The 23,367-nt window shown below is 37.2% G+C and overlaps 2 protein-coding genes across 3 annotated transcripts; one reads left to right on the top strand and one right to left on the bottom strand.

Moving 5' to 3' along the window:
* The first annotated feature begins 717 nt into the window (after positions 1–717).
* Positions 718–5,515, top strand: nsmce1 (NSE1 homolog, SMC5-SMC6 complex component). Of its 2 annotated transcripts, XM_055190043.2 has the most exons (8): positions 718–876; positions 2,767–2,899; positions 3,115–3,236; positions 3,337–3,414; positions 3,496–3,642; positions 3,747–3,863; positions 5,021–5,147; positions 5,246–5,515. In XM_055190043.2, the coding sequence occupies exons 2-8, from the start codon at positions 2,788–2,790 to the stop codon at positions 5,350–5,352; spliced, it is 810 nt and encodes a 269-aa protein (XP_055046018.2). In that variant the 5' UTR covers positions 718–876; positions 2,767–2,787; the 3' UTR covers positions 5,353–5,515. The 2 variants fall into 2 exon arrangements, with proteins under 2 accessions (XP_055046018.2, XP_055046034.2); XM_055190059.2 differs by lacking the exon at positions 3,747–3,863.
* Positions 5,516–6,714: 1,199 nt separating this feature from the next.
* On the bottom strand, positions 6,715–13,503 carry kdm8 (lysine (K)-specific demethylase 8). Its single transcript, XM_055190004.2, has 7 exons — positions 12,743–13,503; positions 12,124–12,296; positions 11,911–12,043; positions 9,483–9,530; positions 7,206–7,355; positions 7,018–7,110; positions 6,715–6,913 (listed from the first exon to the last, which is right to left on the bottom strand). Exons 1-7 carry the CDS (start codon positions 13,199–13,201, stop codon positions 6,749–6,751), a joined length of 1,221 nt encoding a protein of 406 aa, XP_055045979.2. The 5' UTR covers positions 13,202–13,503; the 3' UTR covers positions 6,715–6,748.
* Between the last annotated feature and the right edge of the window lie 9,864 nt (positions 13,504–23,367).

The following is a 23,367-nucleotide window of genomic DNA, read 5'->3' as shown; positions in this document are numbered from 1 at the left end:
TATATATATATATATATATATATATATATATATATATATAGACACTTTTATTCAAAGCAACTTACAGTACATTATAAGCTATACTTTTTATATAGCTTTTTATTAACTTTTTTTAATCAGTATGTGTGTTCCCTGAGTTTGAACCCATGACTTTTTGCACTGCAAACACAAAGCACTGAGCTATACAGGAACACTTTACAGGATTATAACGATGGTTAGATGAAGAATCATGAATGAATGTTTGGACATCTATCTAGGCAGATATATAAACAATATCCACCTTTGGTATATAGCCAGAATTTTTACAAACATTTCTAGCAGGTGTTACAATAAACCCTCTGTTTGCTACTATATATATATATACATATATAAATCTGTCTAATGTTAAAACATACAAAGTCTATTATATTCAAATTCAAAGTGTTCTTGTAGCCCAGTTGGATACAATGTATTTTGTTTTTAAAATGTAACATGTAGAAAATGCAGATTAATTTGCAAATTTGACCTTGATTTATTTTAGTAAATTTAGTCAAAGTAAAAATGTAGCTATAACCCTTACAAAAATTAACCATGGTTTGACAACTAAATAACCTGGGGTCTCCCAGCTTGGTTTTTGCTGATGTCTTTACAGAGCTCTGTTGATTCAGCTGTTTTAAATAATTGATATAATTAAGAAAACGTTTAAAATAATAAAACACGTATTAAATACGTATTACATTATTAAAGTTTACAAATCTATCATTTAAAAGGGCTGCTTTGTGCTTTCTCAAGTTCTGCAGTGACGACACGGACTGTATCACGTGACGTGACCGGAAGTATCGTTTCTAGTTGGACCGCGCGAGTGTTGCACCAACAAACATCTCAGATTCAAAACAGGTTTGTGAGAATCTGTACTCTACCGCGTAAAGCAAAATATGTTGTAGTAATAATAGCAAAAACAGTTGCAATAAATGTTTTAACACTCCGACTATGGTGTCGGTCCCATAACAAGATCGATAATATTGTTACATGTGCATCAGGCATAGATATATGTAAGGCTCTTTAGGTAAGTTAACCAGCTCGTAGTTTAAAATGATCGCCATGAATGCACAGGTTTGCGTGTACTGTATATTACAACAACCCTCTGACGATAACCAGGTAGATGTTTTATTTATAGAGACTGCATCTATTAAAACATCAACGTTAGAATACGGCAGTAAACGATAAAGATAAAATACCAACCACCCTACATGTGCCATAATTGACGTTTCACTTTCTGATATTTATAATGATCCATAAAAGCCCTGTGTAATGCTTTTAATTATATAATCTCATAAATGTGTTTACAGTCTTGCTATTGTTCGTGTGTAGTACTTACATTTCTGGTTTCTTACCTGTCGAGCTTAAAGTCTTGCTTAGAAACATTCCAAGCCACCATTAATAGATGTTAAGATGTCAGCAAAACTATTGTTAAACTGATTTGTAACTGCAGTTTTATTTTCAAAATAGTGTTTTGGTAATACACCATAATAAGATTAAAAATAAGATTCTCTTGCGGCTTGACCCTTGCTGACCCCAAAATTTTTAAAGGAAAACACCACTTTTTTTCAATATTTTTCTATGTTCTTACCTCAACTTAGATGAATTAATACATACCTGTCTTTTTTCAATGCTTGCACTTTATCTTTGTACAGCGTGTCGTGAATGTGTTAGCATTTAGCCTAGCCCCATTCATTCCTTAGGATCCAAACAGGGATGAATTTAGAAGCCACCAAACACTTCCATGTTTTCCCTATTTAAAGACACGAGTTTCCCTAGTTACACGAGTAAGTATGGTGGCACAAAATAAAACATGGCGATTTTTTTAAGTGGATAAAAATGAGAACTACACTGTATGGCGAAAGAGCACTTAGTCTGCTGCACCTCGACCTTGGGCGCAGCAATATTGAAGGAAGTTTGAGCGAGAGGGGATTAATCAGGAGTGATGATGTTACTGTGTTTGCAGCACATCAACCTCGGTGCAAAGTTATATAGGAATAGATGACTAGTAAGAGCTCTGTACGTGGTAAAGACATATTGGAAGCCTCAAACACGATTGTTTCCTCCATCTTATGTAAACCTTGTGTATGCAAAAGACTGTTAGAAAACAGGCCAATCTCAACATAACAACCCCCCAAGATTAAATCAAATATAACGTTGTTACAACGCTAAAAAAAAAGTTGTCACTGCTGAGTTAGTGTTATATGCTAGTTAATGCTATATGCTAGTGTTAGGCTGAAGTTCTACTATTGACTTTACGTTACGTTTTGCAGGTCCATACTAAAAAAAATAAAATATTAACTTACCACTCAGACATGTCCATTAACAATCTCAAAACAATTGATTATTTCTTATATTACGTAATGTATCTTCATCTGATACAGACTCAAATATTAGGTCTACACACGCACGCACGTACACACACGCGCACGCACGCACGCACACACACACACACACACACACACACACACACACACACACACACACACACACACATAACTACTGAAATGAGCTGCTCTGAGAAACAGCCAGTCAGAGCAGAGGTCAACATTATTATTCATTTCAAATAAGGTAATAATAGACCCTTTCATTCTAAAAGCAAAGCCTGGGGTTGTAAATGGACATGTAAAGTTGATCCAAATTTTATTTTTTACAGTGTGTATATATTATAATAATGTGAGTTACCCAATGTTGGCAAGTTTGAACAGTTTGGTTTATCAGAGGACAATTTCTCCAATTTTTTTCCAGCTTCAAAGGATATAAACCAGAATGCCAATGGGAGACAGTCACAGACGCTTTTTACAGAGCATTATGGGATATGGAATCATCAGTGCTTCCCAAGCCAAAGCACTACACAGACACTGCTGTGAGGCACATGGAGGTATGATTTTTGTGTTACATATTATATTACATAAAATAAACTCATGTTCTTGTAGCTCAGTTGGTAGTGCATTTTTGTGAGCTTTGTGTTTAGATTCCAGTGAGCAAATAAGAATGCATGCATTGAATGCTTTGTAAGTCCTTATCTGCCAAATGTCTAAATCCAAACTTTCTGACAACTGTGTATGACGTAAACCATTTGTCTTACATTCACAGCACATTATGCTCAAGATAGGCTTGAAGAATTTATCGAAGTCATCAACTCCCACCTGCAGCCCATGTTTATGAACATCCGGAAGGGGATGTCTGAAGAGGATGGACTTCAATATTATGCGATGGTTAGTTTAAATCTGTTTCCTGGTCTTTACTGTTTATTTACTGTTAATCATTTGTTTTATTCATAAAAGAAATTACAAATATAAGTCATGTGTTATTCAGGTAAACATGGCACAGACATTCATAACAAGAATGTCCTCGGATTATGCGGACAATGAACTGGAATTGTTCCGTAAAACTGTATGTATAACACCTAACGTGGTTTGTTCAAAATGTTTAAAATAAAGAAGGTATATAACTGTATGTTTGTTTTGTTTTCAGATGGATTTCATTGTTGAGTCTGAGACTGGGTCTGCGTCCTCCACAGACATAATAAATTGTGCCGACAGCCTTCAAACTAAAAAGTTGAAGAAAAAAGAAGCTGAGCACGTCTTAACTATGTTCGTACAGGACAAGTGGTTGATTGAGGTGCGTTTTCAAATTCATCTGCATTTTAAGTGCTAAATTGCTATAAATCTTTGCCTTCTAAAACAGTTTATTCAATACTTTTTCTGTCGTGGTTCTGGTTTTAGAAACGCGGTGAATACACACTAAGTGTGCGCTGCATAATCGAAATGGAACAGTACATGCGCGCGATATACCAGGATCTCATCAAAGTGTGTAATGTGTGTCACAGCATTGCCCTGAAGGTACGGACATAAAACGATGCTTAAAAAAAAAAATAAAGACTTAAAGGGATAGTTGACTGAAAATTCTTTCATCATTTACCCTCAAGTTGACATCCCAAACCTGTATTAGTTTCTTTGTTCTGCTAAACATAGAGATATTTAGAAAAATGCCAATAACTAAACGGATCGGTGGAACCATTCACATAGTATTATATCCTACTATGGATGAATGGTGCCCCAGATCTGCTTGGTTACAAACATTCTTCAAATTGCCTTCTTTTGTCTTCATGTAAATGATGACAACATTTTCATTTTCCAGTAAACTATTCCTTTAAGAGTATTCTAGTAAAATAAAATTTGGCTCCCCTTGTGATGTAAGAAGGGGATAAGGGGCCAGTCACACCAAAAGCGCTTTAAACGCTTGCAAACGCAAGGCGCGACGCACTGCCTTTAAAAAAAAAAAAAGCAGTGCGACGCGGCTTTTCATATTGCTAAGCAACCACCGAGTCAGCTGTCTTGTCAATCAAATATTGAAGTGTGAGCACTCTTTTGCTGTTAACTGTCATATACGCAGAAACTTTAAAAAGAGGGCGCTTGCTCTGATCTTGTTTGAGGGTGAGAGGTGCACAAACACACAGGAGAGAGTGAGCGAGTGGAGTCCGGTTCTTCAAAGCAACGTAAGGCCCGCCTATCTCCCTCATTTGATTAGACAAATGGAAAGACGCGAATGACGTCGGGCGCTTCTCCGCTCTCCTTCAAAAACGCGTGCGCGGCAGGCGGCAAAAAAGTGCATAAATAGCGCGCAAACGCTCCCTGCCCACAGAATATCATTCAAAAAAGGCGCCTGCAACTGCCATAAATGCTTTTGGTGTGACTGGCCCCTAATACTGCCCTCTAATCTGCACTATCCAACCATGGCACTGCCATTTAATGCGGAGAATAGCTCATTTGCATTTCAAAGAACACACCCAAAAGGACACATTTTGTTCACTCCTATAAAGTTGCAATTTTAACATGATATAATAAATTATGTATTATTTTGAGCAAAAAACTTCACATATGCACTCTGGGGACACCAAAGATTTATTTTACATCTAAAAAAGTCTTCTGAAATTTCCCCTTTAAACATGGGAAACTGCAAACAAATGTTTTTTTTAATTAATTTTATTATTATTCAGGGCCAGGTGTGCGAGAGGCCAGGGTGCGGGATCAAGATGCACCTCCCATGTGTTGCTCGCTATTTTAAAGGGCGCACGGATCCTCGTTGCCCTACGTGCAATGATTTCTGGCCTCATGAGATTCCAGGTATACTCTACTAATCCTACAAAAGAAGCGTTTGAACTGCTGCAAAAAGGTTAGAATTTTTTTTTAAAGGTTTCATGATCTCTCATTTTAATTTGCAGAAATACCGCGTTCCCAGTCACAGGGCTCACAAAGTCTGGCTTCAGCCAAAGAGAACACAGCTCCCACACCTTCTACATCAGCAACACGGCGGTCAAGAAGGTCCTGAGCGCTTGCCGTACAACGTAGCTTTTCTCTAAGAACTATATTGGATTCTGTTTGAGTCCAAGATTTTGGTTTGAAAGAATGACTATTAGTAGTCATAATTTGTTTTTCAGTTCAGAAATTGAATTTTGATACATTTTTTATATTAATAAAAAAATGTGTACTAATTTGTCTTGGCATTTTACTCCTTTTTACCTTGTTCTGGAAATTGGTTTTAAACAAGTTGCAACTTTCTGGTCTCTCGTGAAGCCAACCCAGAAACTGCAATTCATTGACTGTCCACTAGAGGCTGGCTCCAAAACTGAGTCAATTCCATAGACCCCCTGATGTTAAAATGCAGCAAAAATAAATATGTTTACAGCCAATTACAAAAAGTGTTTTTGGTCTATATAGCTAATTTGACCCTTTATGAGACAACTGTGAGGGCGGTGAATTATTTTGTAATTATATTGAGGGAATGGTCTACTCATTTTCAATGTTGAGATGTGTTGTTGCCTTGACTGGGAGTTGTTGATGCATCCCTCTGTCATCTGTGTGCGTGCGCGTGTGCGCTGGAGCGCGCTGCGATGCTTCGATATCATTTAGCTTAGCCCCATTTATTCAATGGTACCATTTAGAGATAATGTTAGAAGTGACCAAACACATCAACGTTTTTCCTATTTAAGACGAGTAGTTATACGAGCAAGTTTGGTGGTACAAAATAAAACGTAGCGCTTTTCTAAGCGGATTTAAAAGAGGAACTATATTTTATGGCGTAATAGCACTTATGGGAGTACTTCGACTCGGCGCAGTAACACCCTCCCTCTCCCATTATGAGAGTGAGAAGGGGAGCGGACTTTTCAGGCGAGTCAAAGTACTCCCAAAAGTGCTATTACGCCATAAAATATAGTTCCTCTTTTAAATCTGCTTAGAAAAGCGCTGCGTTTTGTTTTGTACCACCAAACTTGCTCGTGTGGCTACTCGTCTTGAGTGGGAGGGGCGTTGATGTGTTTGGTCGCTTCTGACTTTGTCTCTAAATGGTACCATTGAGTGAATGGGGCTGGGCTGGGTGCTGTCGGGGCGTCGCGGCGCGCTCCGGCGCTTGCGTGCACGCACACGGATGGTGGAGGATGTGTCAACAATTCTTGGTTGGGGTGGTGGCATATTTTGATATTGAAAATGAGTAGACTATTCCTTTAATAATTCCTATTGTTAGTAGTCAAACACCATGCAGCTACATATTTACAAATATTTTAGTGAGCTATTGTTTTCCATTCAACTGACAAATTCATATAATTTTTAAGAACATAAAATTTGACCTTGAAACTCTATATTAACCATTTTGCGTTTGCCCCAATAAATAAAGGACAAAAATCAAACAACAGTAAACGTTTGTCAAGGTGTTTATTTCTATACACATATCAAGACCACCAGAAACTAACAGAAAAGCTGAGCTCTAGAGAGCGCACGTAATGCCAGTGTTGGACGGGTATGAAGAGGACATCTCCAGGCTGGAGTACACACTCCTGATATGAGGCTTTAGAGAAGTCTGGGAACCTCACCAAATCTGGATTCTCCACCTCCACCTAGTTGGGGGTCAAACAAAACGCCCTAAGTATTTTGTAATGTGTAGATTTATTTAAAAACTAAGCCGTCATGAAGTAAGGCTACAATGATAAGCAAGCAGTACCTGACTGGTGTTGTGCAGTAGCTGCGACTCGTGTGGATACAGATTTTTTGTTTCGTCTGGACTGTACAGACGTATATATTTCCTTCCAACCACCTGTCAAAAAATAACATGCAGTGAGACAGGAAAACCCAAAAGCGTTGCTGTTCACTATTAAATGCCAATTTAACATTTTGCCTTTTGGGCTTTACCTGTGCCAGAAAGTTTTGTTGTGGATCCTGATGGAGAGGAGAAACTGTCCCTTCAGGCCCAAACCAGGCATTAATCGTGATGTCGTCTTCATCTCCATCTCCAAGACAACAATAGTCTGGAATGCGAATATCTTCTTTCAGCTCTGGAATCTAATGTAAAGTATATATCCTAAAGTTATTGCTTTTCACAAATACACAAACAATCTTACAATCATAATAAGATGGAGGTACTGAACTAAATGCAGAATATGAATTTCATTGTTTTAACAGAGTGTGTCAACAACATACTGTAGTGGTGAGCGGGGCACAAACTAAAGCGGGGTTGATTTTAACATGGCTGAGCAATCTGTGCTTTTGGTCTTTTCTCTTACTGTCAGAAAATGATCTCTTGTCAATTTGAGAAAAGTTTTAACTTAAAGGGATAGTTCACCCAAAAATGAAAATTCTGTCATCATTTACTCACTCTCATGTTATTACAAACATGCACAAATTTCATTGTTTTGAAGACATTTTGAGAAATGTTTGTAACCAAACCGTCAGTGGACCCCATTTACCCCCATAGTATTCTTTTTTCCTACTATGTAACTAAATGGGGTCCACGAACCGTGCGGCTACAAACACCTCTCAAAATATCTTCCTTTGTGTTCATCAAAACACATACATTTATACAGGTTTGTAACAACATTAGGGTGAGTAAATGATGACAGAATTTTAATTTTTGGGTGAACTATCCCTTTAAATATCTTTTGAATGATAAAGCCAAAGCCAAAAAGCATTAGTTTGTGCCCCGCTCTTCCCTATATGTAACAACAAAACTCTTAAATCTTAAAAAACAAACAAACAGTAGAATACAACATTTCTTTAGACAGATCTATTGTTGTGACGTTTTTCACGGACACAATCCTGGGTGTGATTTTAGATATCAATCTGTTATTTGATCTGTCACGTTTCCAAGGTGTGTCACAACAACATTCTTCCATCTCAGTAATATCTATAAACTGTGGCACAGCTTTCTGCTACACATGTCGAGAAGCCTGTTTATATGTTTATGACTTCATAAATAGATTATTGTATTTTTGGGTGGGTGTCCTGACTATTGAATAAACTTTCGCTAGCTAAAAACACAGCATGCAAACTAAATCTAAGAATTATGATCATATAAGCCCAATTTTATCATCCCTACACTGACCGCCTATTTGATTTCATACATATTATCTAAAACTTGCTTATAACTTTTAAAGTATTAAATGGTCTAGTGCCTCATTTGTGAGTTACTATCAGATTACAGTCTATTGCGTGGCACAATTTTGTGCCACCTTGCAAAGGTAAACCAAAATAAATAAGTATAATATGAGACAGACTAATTTAATAAACTTTTAATGATTTATCTGCCAGGTTGCCTGACTTTTGTAAAACCTTATAGCTCAGTTAGCAGTATCCATCCTCAAATTAGTTGCAGCAGTGTTTGCTTAATGTGCCAGAGGAGAATTGACCCTGTCGGTTGAATTTGGTTTCTCCTAAGGTCATTTATTTTCTACACTTTTGGTTTTGGTTCCCTATTACTTTCGCCACTGACTTACTCACTGTGAGACTGCTGAGATAAGATATACACATTTATACTTTGCTAATATCCTCTTTTAATATAATGGTCTGACTGCAATCTTATAGACCTTTCAGTATTTAATATAAGCTCATGTAAATTTTATGGCATTATTGCAAACTCTATTAATTCTATAATCTTGTATTTGTATTTAGGCTACCTCTTTTTTGTCTTTTCCATGTAAACTAGACTGGCATGTCCGGTTTACTATGATACCTGTCATCTATCATGCCAAGAGATTAAATGCCTCAGTCTCAGAAAATTCTTCCTACATTGTCTTTTTTCAAAAGGTCTACTTTAGTACTTTTTCACGCTATGTTCACACCTATGATGATTCAAATGCATTGGAATTTTGATGTTGAAAGTTCACTTATGCGTTTCTTTGCTCCATATGGCACTTAGAGTTTCGTGATGGGTTTATCTATAGGTGCGTCTCGATACTCTTAACGTTTCCTTGCTCCTATGTAATCTAAGCCGAAGAACATGGCACTTGCGAGGAGGTGAGAAATGAGGAAGCATTCAGGGGTGCTCAAATGGCAAAAAAACCTTTGTCATGTTTAAGAAAGATAAAAATCAAGTAGTTCCTCATTTTTTGAACTGCACAACAATTTCTACAGGATGAACGGGTTTCTTTATGAAAAATTAAAGAGATACTAATGTCAAGGGAAACAACCAACCTGATCAAACAGCTGATGCTGAGCCAGATATCCCACTCCGATCTCCCCCTACAGGAAAGACAATGAAGAAAAGTTACAAAAAACAAATCTACTCCAGCCAATTAAATAATATTTAACACTGAATTTATTTAGCAAATATTTCTGCTTATGAAGAACAGTAGCGTCTGTTGAATTCTTTTTTGGAGGGCGCTCGATGCGAAGTTCGTCACAACATGTATGTTGTCCGTCATGTGTGTGGTTTGTAATTTCAAAATATGTGTTCTGCGCATTGAGAGATTGTGTGTGCATCGCGTGTCTTGTCAAAATAAGTGTCTGCTGCAGACGCGTCTGAGGGGTTTATGATGGGAGAGATGCTCGCGTTTGCCAGATACTAGCATAATCTGCGTAATCAGAGTTTAGTTTTAAGGGAATGTCTTGCGTGTCTTTTGTGAACGTGAGCGTCTCTTTTATCATAAACGGTTTCAACACGTCTGCAGCAGGCACTTATTTTGATAAAACATGTGATGCACAATGGTTCAAATAAGGCAACAAACACATATTTTGAAAAAAATGTGTTTCGAAACACATATTTTGAATTTGCGCCCCTCAGATGAGCAATCACGAGCCGGCACTGCTTATGAAAAATGTTTGCTTCATAGCTTCAGTTAAACCAAAAATAATTCAGATATATATATATATATTTTTTTTCCTAGTGGGTGCAGGATACTACTTGAGGATAGCAATATAAAGTAAACTGTGACATTACACCCCAAAATTCTTCATATAGTGGCCTATCAATAGCCAAAATTATTCAGACACTTAAAGGAATAGTCCATTTTCTTAAAAAAAAATCCAGATAATTTACTCACCACCATGTCATCCAAAATGTTGATGTCTTTCTTTGTTCAGTCGAGAAGAAATTATGTTTTTTTGAGGAAAACATTCCAGGATCTTTCTCATCTTAATGGACTTCAATAGAGCCCAACACTCAACACCCAACTCAACACCAAACAGCTCCCTCCAACGGAGCTTCAAAGGACTCCAAACGATCCCAAACGAGGCACAAGGGTCCCACCCAGCAAAACGATTGTCATTTTTGACAAGAAAAATAAAAAATATGCACTTTTTAAACACAACTTCTTGTCTAAGTCCTTTCCAGCGTGACCTAACGCAAATGCGTAGTGACGTAGGGAGGTCACGTGTTACATATATGAAACGCACATTTGCTGACCATTGTAAACAATAAACTGACACAAAGACATTAATTAGTATCATTCACAACAACGTCGGAACGCTCCTCTTTCTCAACACTGGGGAGGAGTTTCGCGTTCATCCTCTGTGACCTCTTGACGTATTGCGTGAGGTCACGCTGGCGCATCACGACCGGATCTAGATGAGAAGTTGTAGTTTAAAAGTGCATATTTTTTATTTTTCTTGTCAAAAATGACAATCGTTTCACTAGATAAGACCCTTATGCCTTGTTTGGGATTGTTTATAGTTCTTTGAAACTCTGTTGAAAAAAACTGTTAAGTGTTGAGTTAAGTATTAAATGTTGGGCTCTATTAAAGTCCATTAAAATGAGAAAAATCCTGCAATGTTTTCCTCAAAAAACATAATTTCTTCTCGACTGAACAAAGAAAGACATCAACATTTTGAATGACATGGTGGTGAGTAAATTATCTGGATTTTTCTTTTAAGAAAATGGAATATTCCTTTAAACCTGACTATGTTTTGCTTAAGTGTTTTGCTAACACGACCTTTTTACACCACAAACTAAACTAAATTAAGCATTGCTTAGTAATTGGTCGACCTAAAATTGTGTACTTACTGTACATTTAAAAGCTGACAGCTATTCAACCCAATTCATTTGTGAGAGTCTAACAGGAGAATGGCCAATGCAATATCAATAGTTTAACTCTTGAGTTCTTTTCATTTTTTATTTTACCATTAAACTATAGCCAAAAACTGTGAAAAATAGAGAAATGTTGAAGGTATCTGTATAAATTTTGGTTTGACTGTTTGTTTTGTTATTGTAGGGGCTACATTTTCAAGCAAAATTATGCTTTTTTTATTAAATAAACATTTAATGACATTAAGGGGCGGTTTCCCGGACAAGGCTTGTCTTAGTCCCAGACTAAAATGCATGTTTGAGCTGCTTTAATTTAAAAACACCTTGTCCTGTTTAATTTTAACATATACCAGTGACATTGTTTTGCCTTAAGATGCACACCTGTAGTGTTTTTGTAAAAACGTATTAAATGACCTAATATAAATAAGGCCTAGTGCTGGATTAATCTAAACTCTGTCTGGGAAACCGCCCCTAAATGTTATCTTGTAACAGTTTATATAAAAGCAATAAGGCACTTGAGGGTTGCATGTATGTGGTCTATGACTCTATTTTAATAATACAGCACAGTCTCATGTATGCAATTGCAAAAGAAGCACTTACTGTTCCTAAAATGTAGCTGTCTATGAACTCATTCACTGTAATGAGCTTCTGTGACCACTCTTCATCTGTGTACTTGGATCCCACTTCAATGGGAACCGTCCGGCAGCCGGCGACACTTCGCAAGTAGTCTATGCTTGGAGAGAGAGTAAACAGTAGTGAATAAATAAATGAAATCTCATTTGTACAAAGCCAAAAAAGCATGTGTAACAGTACCTCCATGGATGCTCTGTAAAGGCCGGCCAGTGGTCAATTATTCCCTCTATGATGACAGGCTTTTGAGGATTCAGAAAATCTGATTTAAAGCGCTCCAGTGACGGACATTGAATCCTAAGTACGGCTTGTGTTGGGTTTATCACAGGCTCAGACACACATTCCTGTTTCGTTTTCTGTTTTAGAAAAGGCTTTGTGAGGGAACATACTGTAAAGCTGTACTCATAGAAATGACTTGTACAACAAATTAAACAGGCACTTTGGGTAACACAACTTGTTTTAGACAAGCGGGACTAATGTTCCTGGATCAGCATCTTTTGTTAGCCCCAGTTTAATGTTCAGAGGAAACTTTTTAATTCAGAGGGAAATACTGGGCTCATATAAAAACCCCAAATGGCAAACTTTAATCCTAAAGTCTGACTTGTTGATGTGAATGTTACTACAGGGCAGACAGAAGGATGTTGTTTCAGGAAGTGAATGTCCTCATGTCCTGCTTGAGTACATCAAATGGATTATCTTACCCAACTCACAATTTGGCAACAGCAAAACCGCATTATATTTGTATGTAAACAGAAGTCACAGAAACGACTTTATGGTAAAAAAGCAGAAATCACCACTTCACCTTTAAACAGGGTTCATCACTCTTCTCTACTTTCTTTGGACTTTTTAATTTCATTTTATTCCTTAAAATACCAACAAGTCTTTGCAAAATGTTGTCCATGATGGCTGCTCCCATTAACAAACCCATATCACACGTCTTAATGGCTTCTTTGATGGTGGCATGTGATGGATTACCATGGCATAAACTTAAGACTTTAAAGAGGCAGCCGTAAGAGTACATCCGCCTCCACTCCTTGTCAACATCTCTCCATGTCCCCGTGTTAAGTTTTTCCCAGGAGTAATCTATGATGATCTGAGCCGTTTCAACAGAAGCTGGGATATCTGATGTACTGTACAGCTGATCTCGGGCCAGTTCAACAATCTTCAACACACTGGGTTCAATCTTTTCACTGAACTCAATAGTAAATTCAGCATTGGTCGAAGGCAAAATAGCGTGCACATCAGTCCACGTTTGAGCCATGAGAAAAAGCAAACTGTATATCACTCGTTACTTATTTCTGGTAACCTAGATGATCTGCTCAGAAAATATAAATAGAAACACACGATCCTCTACCGTGCATATGTTGCCGCTAAATATTTTACATGCTAGTGACCGTAAAAGTTCATGTTTAACATGCCACGCGTAATTTTATATGAGAAACGTATAAATATTGTAGACGAAACAACCGTTAAAGCGAATAACACGATAAACATTTACCGCTACACAAAGTTTCGTCTCGTTTTAATGTCCGACCAGAAACACTGTTCAGAAACACAACGTTCCGCTTTCGGCAATGATTATGGCTGTAAAGTTAGGTAGAGGCACCCCAAAATAAATAAATCCCAGGATACAAAAATGTACCAAGTAAACACATTTTATGCAAAACGCAAAGCAACAGAAGAAGAAGAACCACGTTTGTCGTACTCATACCCATTTTATTAAAGTCAACATGCTAATATTTAAAAAGGAATGACTGTAGGCCTGCAAGAAATTCTCCACGGTAAGTATTCATCTATAATATTCAGCCGTTGAATAAACATTTTTTTATTGCATATGAACAACAGAGAGATATAACATTGCATTGCACATAAATGCCATAAACACAGTTAATTAATCTATACAAAGAAAACGGATAACAAAGATAGCTAGGGAAAGGAAACAACCCATACGGCAAAAATACATTTCTCTGGCCAAAAATATATTTTAAATATATGGTAAATACATTTTGTAGAATGTAATGCTCAATTGAATATATTTTTGAATTTGGAAATATATTTAGTTTTAACCTTCAAAATGTATTTAAAGGGGAAGCAACATTTTTAATCACATATGGCAAAAAAATTGTTTTTTGCTTAAATATATTTTAAATATATGCTAAATACAAGATCATTTTATAAGGAATATTTTGAAGTTAAAAATATATTTAATTTTAACCTTTTTAAAACTTTGTAACATAGTTTTTCGTCCAATAGGCTACTATGTAAATATTTTTCTTTGGATTGAAATATATGGAGGGCTAAATATATTTTTTATGTTTTAATTTTTTTAAAATATATTTCAAAATATACAAAAATTGCCAAAAATATATTGGTAAAAATATATTTTTGTAAACATATTTCAGCAAATATATATTTTTGGCCATTTTTTGTATATTTCAAAATATTTTTAAAAGTTATTTTTTGCCATATGGGAAAAACAGACCCCACAAATGATTAAATATAATGCAGTTTAACTGTCTGTTTCAAATTTGCAGATAATATTAGAAGTGAACTTTGCATCAAGATGAAATTATTTTACTGCTCATTTTACACTTAAACTTTGGTATTTTAAATTAAGCCAACTAAACAACTTAAACCTAACTATATAACTAAACTATGTATTGTAGACAAATCAAAACTTTTTCTTTCATAATTAATTTGTCTCATATTTTTTAGGGATAACTGACCAAGTATATAGACACTGCTGGCACCATTGACAGACTCTTCTCACAGCTAACCGTAAGTAGATGTCTCCTGTACACACATGCATTGTGAATAAAGTTGTAAAATACACAAATTAACTAAAATCCCTACTTAAAGATCCTTTCTTTACCTGTAAATAAAACAAAACAAACTGGGAGACCAGCGTGAACCAGTTAAGGCTTAAACTGAGATGCAATGTGACCAGATAAACAATTATCTGAAACAATAAGCCTGCAGACATATTAAAAATTTCCATGAAAAAATATTACAACACAACATTAGGAATAACAACGATTAGGTCTTCTGGTAATCTGTTCACATAACCCTCCGCTGCTGATACAACAAACCTGTTTACAAACTCGGCCCTTTGATTGGATGCTGCACATTTAATACAACTGTATCTTAAAGATCAACATCGCTGCGGTAGTGGGATGTAATATGGAGTTAATATTTACCGCTAGAACTGGGAAGGACATTTTGATGTGATCATCTGTTTCGTGTGGTACTTTTATTATACAGGGTTTGTAATTTACCCTTGATTTTTTCCTCATGGCCATTGAGCAGACCGCTCTGTGGAAAAGAGCCAGCTGTTAAAGATTCAGATGTTGGTGCAGCTAGATGATCTGTGAAGGAGCTTGTTTGTGGTGCAGACTGAAGTTTTACATGAGATTTTAATGGTGGTGAGCGCTGTGGCTGCCATATGTTGTTTTTATAATCAGTGTATAAAACGGAGCTGTACCAAGGTACAGTATAAGGTGGTACTTTTATATATAAGATAGAAATGAATGATTACCACATTCAAATACAAATCAAGTACTTCAAATTATAATGAATTAGGCAGCAATACCATTTGTACAAAACTTTGAATAACTTCTCATACACAATGACACTGTCAAAGTTCACAGATGATTCAAGTCTGTCACATTGCAGAAGTATCAGCTCAATGAGAAAAAATATAAAATAATGGAAAGTAGATATAAAGTCACACTGCAAACGCAAGCTCGTGTTCCCACTGTGTCTTTGTATGTATAAGACACAAAGCCTTTGCTTCAGGGTGCGTGCTACACAGCTTGAGATCTCTCTCAGCGCTTTTAGATTTGACATATGAAAAGTGAACTCAAGTCACAGTGGCAGAATCTTCACATTAAATCTTTACGACTTTCTTTATGCCCTCATGTTGGTTACCTTTTTTAGCCTTAAGCTAAGATATTGGTAGTAGTTATGCACATAATACATATAATTTATTTATATTTATGTTCAGAGACATAGATTTATCATAATTTTTCATATGTCATTTTTTTGTCCTATCTGTCATTGAGGCTGTACCCTTTCAAAAAGTACACTTTTGCACTTCATATTAGTACCTCAACACCAAATATTGTCTCAGGCTTACTTACCCAGTCACACTCTCAAATAAAGGGTACAAAGTTGTCACTGGGATAGTACCTATTATAAATGTCCTAATATGTACCATTTTTGGTATAGATATGTACCTTTGAGTTACCACTATGTACATTTAAAGCGCACCTATTACACAAAATCAACTTTGGATATAAATGTGTGTCGGTACTGTGTGAACACAACCTACCTACAATGAAAAAAATCAATTTACCCCTTCTTTTTAATCCCTAATAAACCAAAGCAGTCTCATTAGTCATGCTGTTTTGATTCATTTAGCAATGGAATGTCACACTGCTGAAGCCCCGCCCACAGCCGCTGACTGACAGTCTTGTATTACCATAGTTTCTGTCTTTAGTGAGTTGGACGTTATCTGCTATTTTTTGCTTGTTTGTGAAATCAGATCTATTTTAACCATCTGTTTTGGTAAGGTAGCAAAGAGCAATAACTTGCTGAGCAATGCTTTTTTGCTCCCACCCAAATAGGGACATTTTGGACATGCTATAATAAATTATCTGTGGGGTATTTTGAGCTGAGACTTCACAGACACATTCTGGACACACATGAGACTTACACTAACCTAAAGGATTATTAGGAACACCTTTTCAGTTTCTCATTAATGCAATTATCTTATCAACCAATCACATGGCAGTTGCTTCAGTGCATTTAGGGGTGTGGTCCTGGTCAAGACAATCTCCTGAACTCCAAACTGAATGTCATAATGGAAAAGAAAGGTGATTTAAGCAATTTTGAGCGTGGCATGATTGTTTGTGCCAGACGGGCCGGTCTGAGTATTTCACAATCTGCTCAGTTACTGGGATTTTCACCCACAAGCATTTCTAGGGTATACAAAGAATGGTGTGAAAAGGGTAAAACATCCAGTACGCGGCAGTCCTGTGGGCGAAAATGCCTTGTTGATGCTAGAGGTCAGAGGAGAATGGGCCGACTCATTTGAGCTGATAGAAGAGGAACTTTGACTCGTTACAACCGAGGTATGCAGCAAAGCATTTGTGAAGCCACAACATGCACAGCCTTGAGGAGGATGGGCTACAACAGCAGAAGACCCCACCAGGTATCACTCATCTCCACTACAAATAGGAAAAGAGGCTACAATCTGCACGAGCTCACCAAAATTGGACAGTTGAAGACTGGGAAAATGTTGCCTGGTCTGATGAGTCTCGATTTCTGTTGAGACATTCAGAATTTGGCGTAAACAGAATGAGAACATGGATCCATCGTGCCTTGTTACCACTGTGCAGGCTGGTGGTGATGATGTAATAATGTGGGGGATGTTTTCTTGGCACATTTTAGGCCCCTTAGTGCCAATTGGGCATCATTTAAATGCCACGGCCTACCTGAGCATTGTTTCTGACCATGTCCATCCCTTTATGACCACCATGTACCCATCCTCTGATAGCTACTTCCAGCAGAATAATGCACCATGTCACAAAGCTCGAATCATTTCAAATTGGTTTCTTGAACATGACAATGAGTTCACTGTAGTAAAAGGCCCCCACAGTCACCAAATTTCAACCCAATAGAGCATCTTTGGGATGTGGTGGAACGGGAGCTTCGTGCCCTGCATGTGCATCCCAAAAATCTCAATCAACTGCAAGATGCTATCCTATCAATATGGGCCAACATTTCTAAAGAAAGCTTTCAGCACCTTGTTGAATCAATGCCACGTAGAATTAAGGCAGTTCTGAAGGCGAAAGGGGGTCAAACTTAGTATGGTGTTCCTAATAATCCTTTAGGTGAGTGTATATTACTTTGTAAGCAAAGTCAACAGTGATTACAAGGTGTTTGGTTTCATTCATTTATTTACTTTATTACATTTTTGGGATTTATGCTTAGACTTCTTTTGAATTTTAACTGACAGCCTACATTTTGCCTTGTTTTAGTATATTTGTCTAGACTGTGTTTGGTTATAAGATTGTATTGAAAACACTAAACAGAAGAAAATTAAACACTTTTATGTGCCTTTCCCGAACCAGATTAACACACCAGAAGCAGAGTTGTTTATTGAATCAACAAACAACCTTCATAAGGTCTGTCTCATGCCGATCGATAGACAAGGTCAAGATGTGACATGAATGATGCCTGATAATATGTACTAAAATGTAAAACAGGATGAATTATTGATTGTTGTTTTGCCATTGCTGTGTTAATAATACAGCATTTGTTTTGAAGCATGGCCGTAGCTGTTGTCAGTGATAAATGCAGAATACACTTGTGTGAGATCTGGTTATATGTTTAATATACCATATTAGTTGTTGAGTTATAAAAGAGTATAGACAAACATTGGTTATGAACGAGTATTTCAAACATTCCAGTTATTATACGAAAACATTGTTTGTCAAAACAGATCATTTTGCAAACTTACAGAAGTGCTCGGCAATGTTGCGCCACGAGGTCTGCAATAGGAAATGTTTATTGCAATCCCATGTGGTCAACATTCTAGAGAAATTTCTAACCTCGCATGTACCTGCGGTGAGTGTTCTTGCTTATTGTTGCGGTCTGTGGTAAACATGAATCGTGGTGTGTTGCAGACGCTGTACTTGTTTAGTCCTGTTTGCGAGCAGGTTGGACTGGCTCTGCTGGAAAGGAGAATGTATTATTCAAATGTGACTCACACTGTGGGGAGGTGTTGTGTTGAAGGTCGAGGGGCTGATGATGATGATGATGCCCGTCCGTAGGCTGTCAACACTCACATCACCCGCTGGCACGTTCCCAAGCATACTTCAGCAATTCACCCTTTTCTGCCTCAGCCCCTTCCTGCAGGGCAGGCCAGGTTCAGCCACCTGGATTGGTGTTGTTGGCAACGCATTTTTGCTGAAGATGACAATGTTTTATAAAAATATGGTTGTTAATGCAATGGGGATATTATAAATGACTGCTTTTTATATGAAAAAATATGATGCACTGAAACACTAAATGTATGAGGTGCACATGAGAGCGTGTAAGGACAGTGTTTTATGTAGCATATTTGCATTGCACCTAACCTCAGCTGTAATAGCATCTGTATTGCATTAATCTAAAAAAAAAAAAAAACCAGAATCTCATGCCAATTTGCACGTATTTTATGAGTGGGTGGCTAATTGTATGAATAGGTATGACCTAAATTCGTACGACTTTCTTTTGCACCTTTGACGTAGGGTTTAGGGGGTGGTCATTATTATGTGTATTTTAATAATCGTATGTTTTTATACAATTCACTTTCTGACGAATTTATATGAGTACGCCAACTCGTAAAATACAAATTCATGTAAGATCAGGTTAAAGCTCACATAACACGTGCTGTTTCTGCATTTCTGATGTTAATCTGGAGTACCTATAGAGTAGTATTACATACTTTATATCTCCGAAGAGTCTTTAGTTTAATCAGATTTATGAAAGAAAGATTAGCTTTACCGATTTTTTCCGATAACGTACGAAAAAATGAAGAAGGAGGAGTTAGTACCGCGGGAGGAGCGAGTACGAGTCATGCAACACTATACAACACTTATAACTTAAAATTCACTACATGTTCATGTCATTTATATAATATGCACGGGACTATTTCCAACATAAGACAGAAGTCTTACTTACCGCTTGCAACTCGTGACCCGGTTTGGACTTTTCAATGAAATCCAGCGCATCAAACACACACGCAAAACTCTGCTGCTACCCCGGATAATAAACTATATCCATTGTTTTCATAAGACTGGCTTTCTTCTCCTTACATCCAGAAATGTCTTCCACTTTTCTTTCGTGCCATTGTTGAGTTTTGAAAATTAAACAAAGCTGTGTCACGTGATGTGATGTTTGTAAGTTCTATCGTCTCCCGCTGATTGATGGGTGGGCGGGGTTTTCTGGGGGAAGTGCCCATAAAAATAAGTGATACGTATAGAAGCCCCTGAAACGTCAGCTTGAGCCGTAATAAAAAAAACTTTCAGAAACTTGTACGAACCCTGGCGAAGTACATTCGGCACAGAAATACTCTGTAACACGCCCAACTGCTTTTTTGACACTTTGCCTACGTTTAGCATGAAGAAACAACTCTATAACTGTGTTAATAAGTCAGAATGCATGAAATACCATTAAACCACCACTTTAAGATAAACAGCTAGTTTTCTAATGTAGTATAATGAGTATTAGTCGATGGCTGTCATTGAAAAATAATGTTTTTTCTGTGTTGCAACCGTCACAATCTCACAGTAAAACATATTTATTTAACTAGGTGCTCTTTTATATTAATTGTAATGTGTACTTTGGCACGTAATGTTTATTTTGTTCAAACCCCTCCAAATATTTGAGAAAACCATGAACCCACCCCTAAATCTATTGTGTTTCCTGCGAATGTACTGTACAAATGAGATAAAGTTATTACGAACTGGTGTGATGTTGAAACAGAATTAGAAGTATATTTATAATATATTTATTTTAAAAAAATAGCACCTACGAAGAACCATACGGGGTAATAATAGCACCACTTATGGTTCTACAAAGCACAATATGGTTCTACACAGGTGCTAGATTCACTGTCAAATTAACATTTTTAAGTTACTTTAACTTAAAAAATGAAACAATTACAACTTGATTTTTTAAGTTATGTCAACTTTTCACATGCCTAAACTTAAAATAATAGGTTGAATTGACTTAAAACCGAGTTGTTTTAACTTCATGCTGCATTTTTTTTAGTGTGGCACTTAAAATGGTTCCCCTAAGATTAAAAGCCAGCAAATCACTTTTAGTGCTATTTAGCACCGTTTGTTTTTAGAGTAATTTTGCTAGTGATATAAACAAATAGTCAATGTAAATATCACATGATTTTTGTTAAAACTACTTAAATGTCCTAATATAACTAAATCTTGTCCAGGAAACGCCCCCTTAGGCCTGGTTCACAGACAAGGCATAGCTAAAACCAGGATTAGACCTTAGTTAAAGGGACATTCCACTTTTTTTGAAAATATGCTCATTTTCCAGCTCCCCTAGAGTTAAACATTTGATTTTTACCATTTTGGAATCCATTCAGCTGATCTCCGGGTCTAGCAGTACCACTTTTAGCATAGCTTAGCACAATCCATTGAATCTGATTAGACCATTAGCATCGTGCTCAAAAATGACCAAAGAGTTTCGATATTTTTCCTATTTAAAACTTGACTCTTCTGCAATGAAATTATGCAATGCCTGAAAATAGTCCCCTGCCATTGAAAGTTACCAAGGGGACTATTTTCGGGCACTACAAAATATCACTATGCCTGGTGCAGCCATGTTATGGCAGTAAAGTCCTTGATTATTACGCCAGAATGAGAGTATAGTTCCTAGCCATATTGGCCAAGCAAATCGCAACTTTTAATTTTCTGTCGGTCTTAGTACACGATGTAACTACAGAAGAGTCAAGTTTTAAATAGGAAAAATATCCAAACTCTTTGATTATTTTTGGGCGTGATGCTGGTGGTCTGATCGGATTTAATGGATTATGCTAAGCTATGCTAAAAGTGGTAACGCCAGACCCAGAGATCAGCTGAATGGATTTCAAAACGGTAAAAATCAAATGTTTAACTCTAGAGGAGCTGGAAAATAAGCCTATTTTTTAAAAAAGTGGAGTGTCCCTTTAAATTAAGACATTTAAAGGAGTAGTTCGCCCAAAAATGGCCCCTATTGACTTGACCATAGTCATTTTTATTCCTACTATGAAAAGTCAACGGGTGAACTACTCCTTTAAGCATATTAGATAAACATGCCTTAGAAAAACAAGTTAATGGTCTTTATCTTGAGAGAAAACAATAGCACTGGCATATTTTATGACCTGTCAGTGCAAGTTATTTGCATTTAAACATGCGTTTTGCCTTAAGCCTTGTCTGTAAAATCGAGGGTTAATTCAGTTGTCATCAGATTAGCTAATAATGACGTTTAGACAGAAATGTTTTAAAAGTGTCTTTATTTAAAGTTTTATAACTGTGTTTCGCTTATTTTTGAGAACCTTCTCAAACTTTCAGTTTCAGTGAATACATTCTTTAGTGTCATAAGCATTCAGCGAACTCCTCAGGTGATTTATTCAAGAATTCAAATTATTCAGCAAATAAATAAATAAAAACATTTATAGCAGTTTCACACGAGCAACAGTGCAGTATGGACGAATATTATCAGGTAACAACATGTAATTTTAGCTTATGATGATTCTCATCTACGGGCTTCTCTTCTGATGTTTTCAAAGCAATGCTGAAATTTCGCTCACAGGTTGTGAAATAAACTGTGTCCTAAGCGTGTTACCCAGGCGAGAGATGATCTTTGTGCTAGTAATCAATTTAAGGTTAATCCCTGCGTGACACCTAGTTGGCCTCTGCAGTGCCACGCCGGCAAGCGGCAGCATTAGCGCAGCTGGCATTCGCTCTTCCAGGGCATCAGGACAACGTGAAGTGTGACCGTAAACAGCGGCTTCCCAGGGGCTCACAATACCCAGTCACCAAACCACCAGAGGGGTGGAAGTAATCGCCTTCATTTTGCTTTAGGTGCTCTAACGAAAAAGCAGAGGGGGGAAAAGCCAAACAGCCCTGCGGTGTGTTGCTGTGGATCAGAATCCAATTAAACACTGTTTAGTTCTACATAAGCCGCCAGTCATAGCTTGTTGACTCATGAAATTAATGCATTATTGTGGCACAAAAGGAACCAATGCGCTAGAAAGCATGACATTTCCTCAGGCTGCATTCCAGACAAGCTGACATAGCATCCATACCTGGGAAATGTTCATATGTTTTCACACCTAATGACAACATACAGCACCAGAGCATTGATGTTCCCGATCACGCGTCAGGCTTTTTTATATATTTATTTTTCTTGTCCCCCATTAGAGGGTCAGCACGCTTACAGTTCGCTTACGGTTCTTTCCAAAAGGGCACCATGTGTGTTTGAACTCTTCGACGCAATCCGCCCCGCGATGTTTGGATGCATCCCCGTGTCTCTCCAATGCTGCAGCCTGTCAATGTAAATAATGACCACTGCAGTGCCCCCGTGCATCTGAAGGCAATTTACGAATGCATAAAAACTATTAAAGGTTAAGGGTTGCAAGCATCTATGGTTGTTCTTAATGGACGTGGGAGATGCCCCGCGGTGGTGACAAATGGAGGTCCTAAAGTTAAACGCACTGTGAAATCACCAAAAGCGCAGGCTTAAATGAGTAAACATAGCATGCACAAAACTGGTCTAGCAGGCCTTGGTGTGGATGGAGGCCTGTGCCAAAATGAAACGCCTTTTTGCTGTTGCACAGAGAACACGTGCGGTTCAAGCTATAAGCAGGTGCTCGGT

This window comes from Misgurnus anguillicaudatus, chromosome 19 (genome assembly GCF_027580225.2).
Source record: "Misgurnus anguillicaudatus chromosome 19, ASM2758022v2, whole genome shotgun sequence".
NCBI classification, from domain to species: Eukaryota; Metazoa; Chordata; class Actinopteri; order Cypriniformes; family Cobitidae; genus Misgurnus; species Misgurnus anguillicaudatus.
Note: the sequence above shows the minus strand (reverse complement) of the source record. Positions and strands in the feature narration are given on the sequence as shown.

Coding starts and splice junctions, on each gene's coding strand:
- nsmce1 (XM_055190043.2), top strand. CDS start 2,788: ATGCCAATGGGAGACAGTCACAGACGCTTTTTACAGAGCATTATGGGA. Junction 2,900..3,114: donor CTGCTGTGAGGCACATGGAG/GTATGATTTTTG, acceptor TTACATTCACAG/CACATTATGCTCAAGATAGG. Junction 5,148..5,245: donor CTGGCCTCATGAGATTCCAG/GTATACTCTACT, acceptor TTTAATTTGCAG/AAATACCGCGTTCCCAGTCA.
- kdm8 (XM_055190004.2), bottom strand. CDS start 13,201: ATGGCTCAAACGTGGACTGATGTGCACGCTATTTTGCCTTCGACCAAT. Junction 12,044..12,123: donor TTTACAGAGCATCCATGGAG/GTACTGTTACAC, acceptor TCTCTCTCCAAG/CATAGACTACTTGCGAAGTG. Junction 7,111..7,205: donor AACAAAACTTTCTGGCACAG/GTAAAGCCCAAA, acceptor ATTTTTTGACAG/GTGGTTGGAAGGAAATATAT.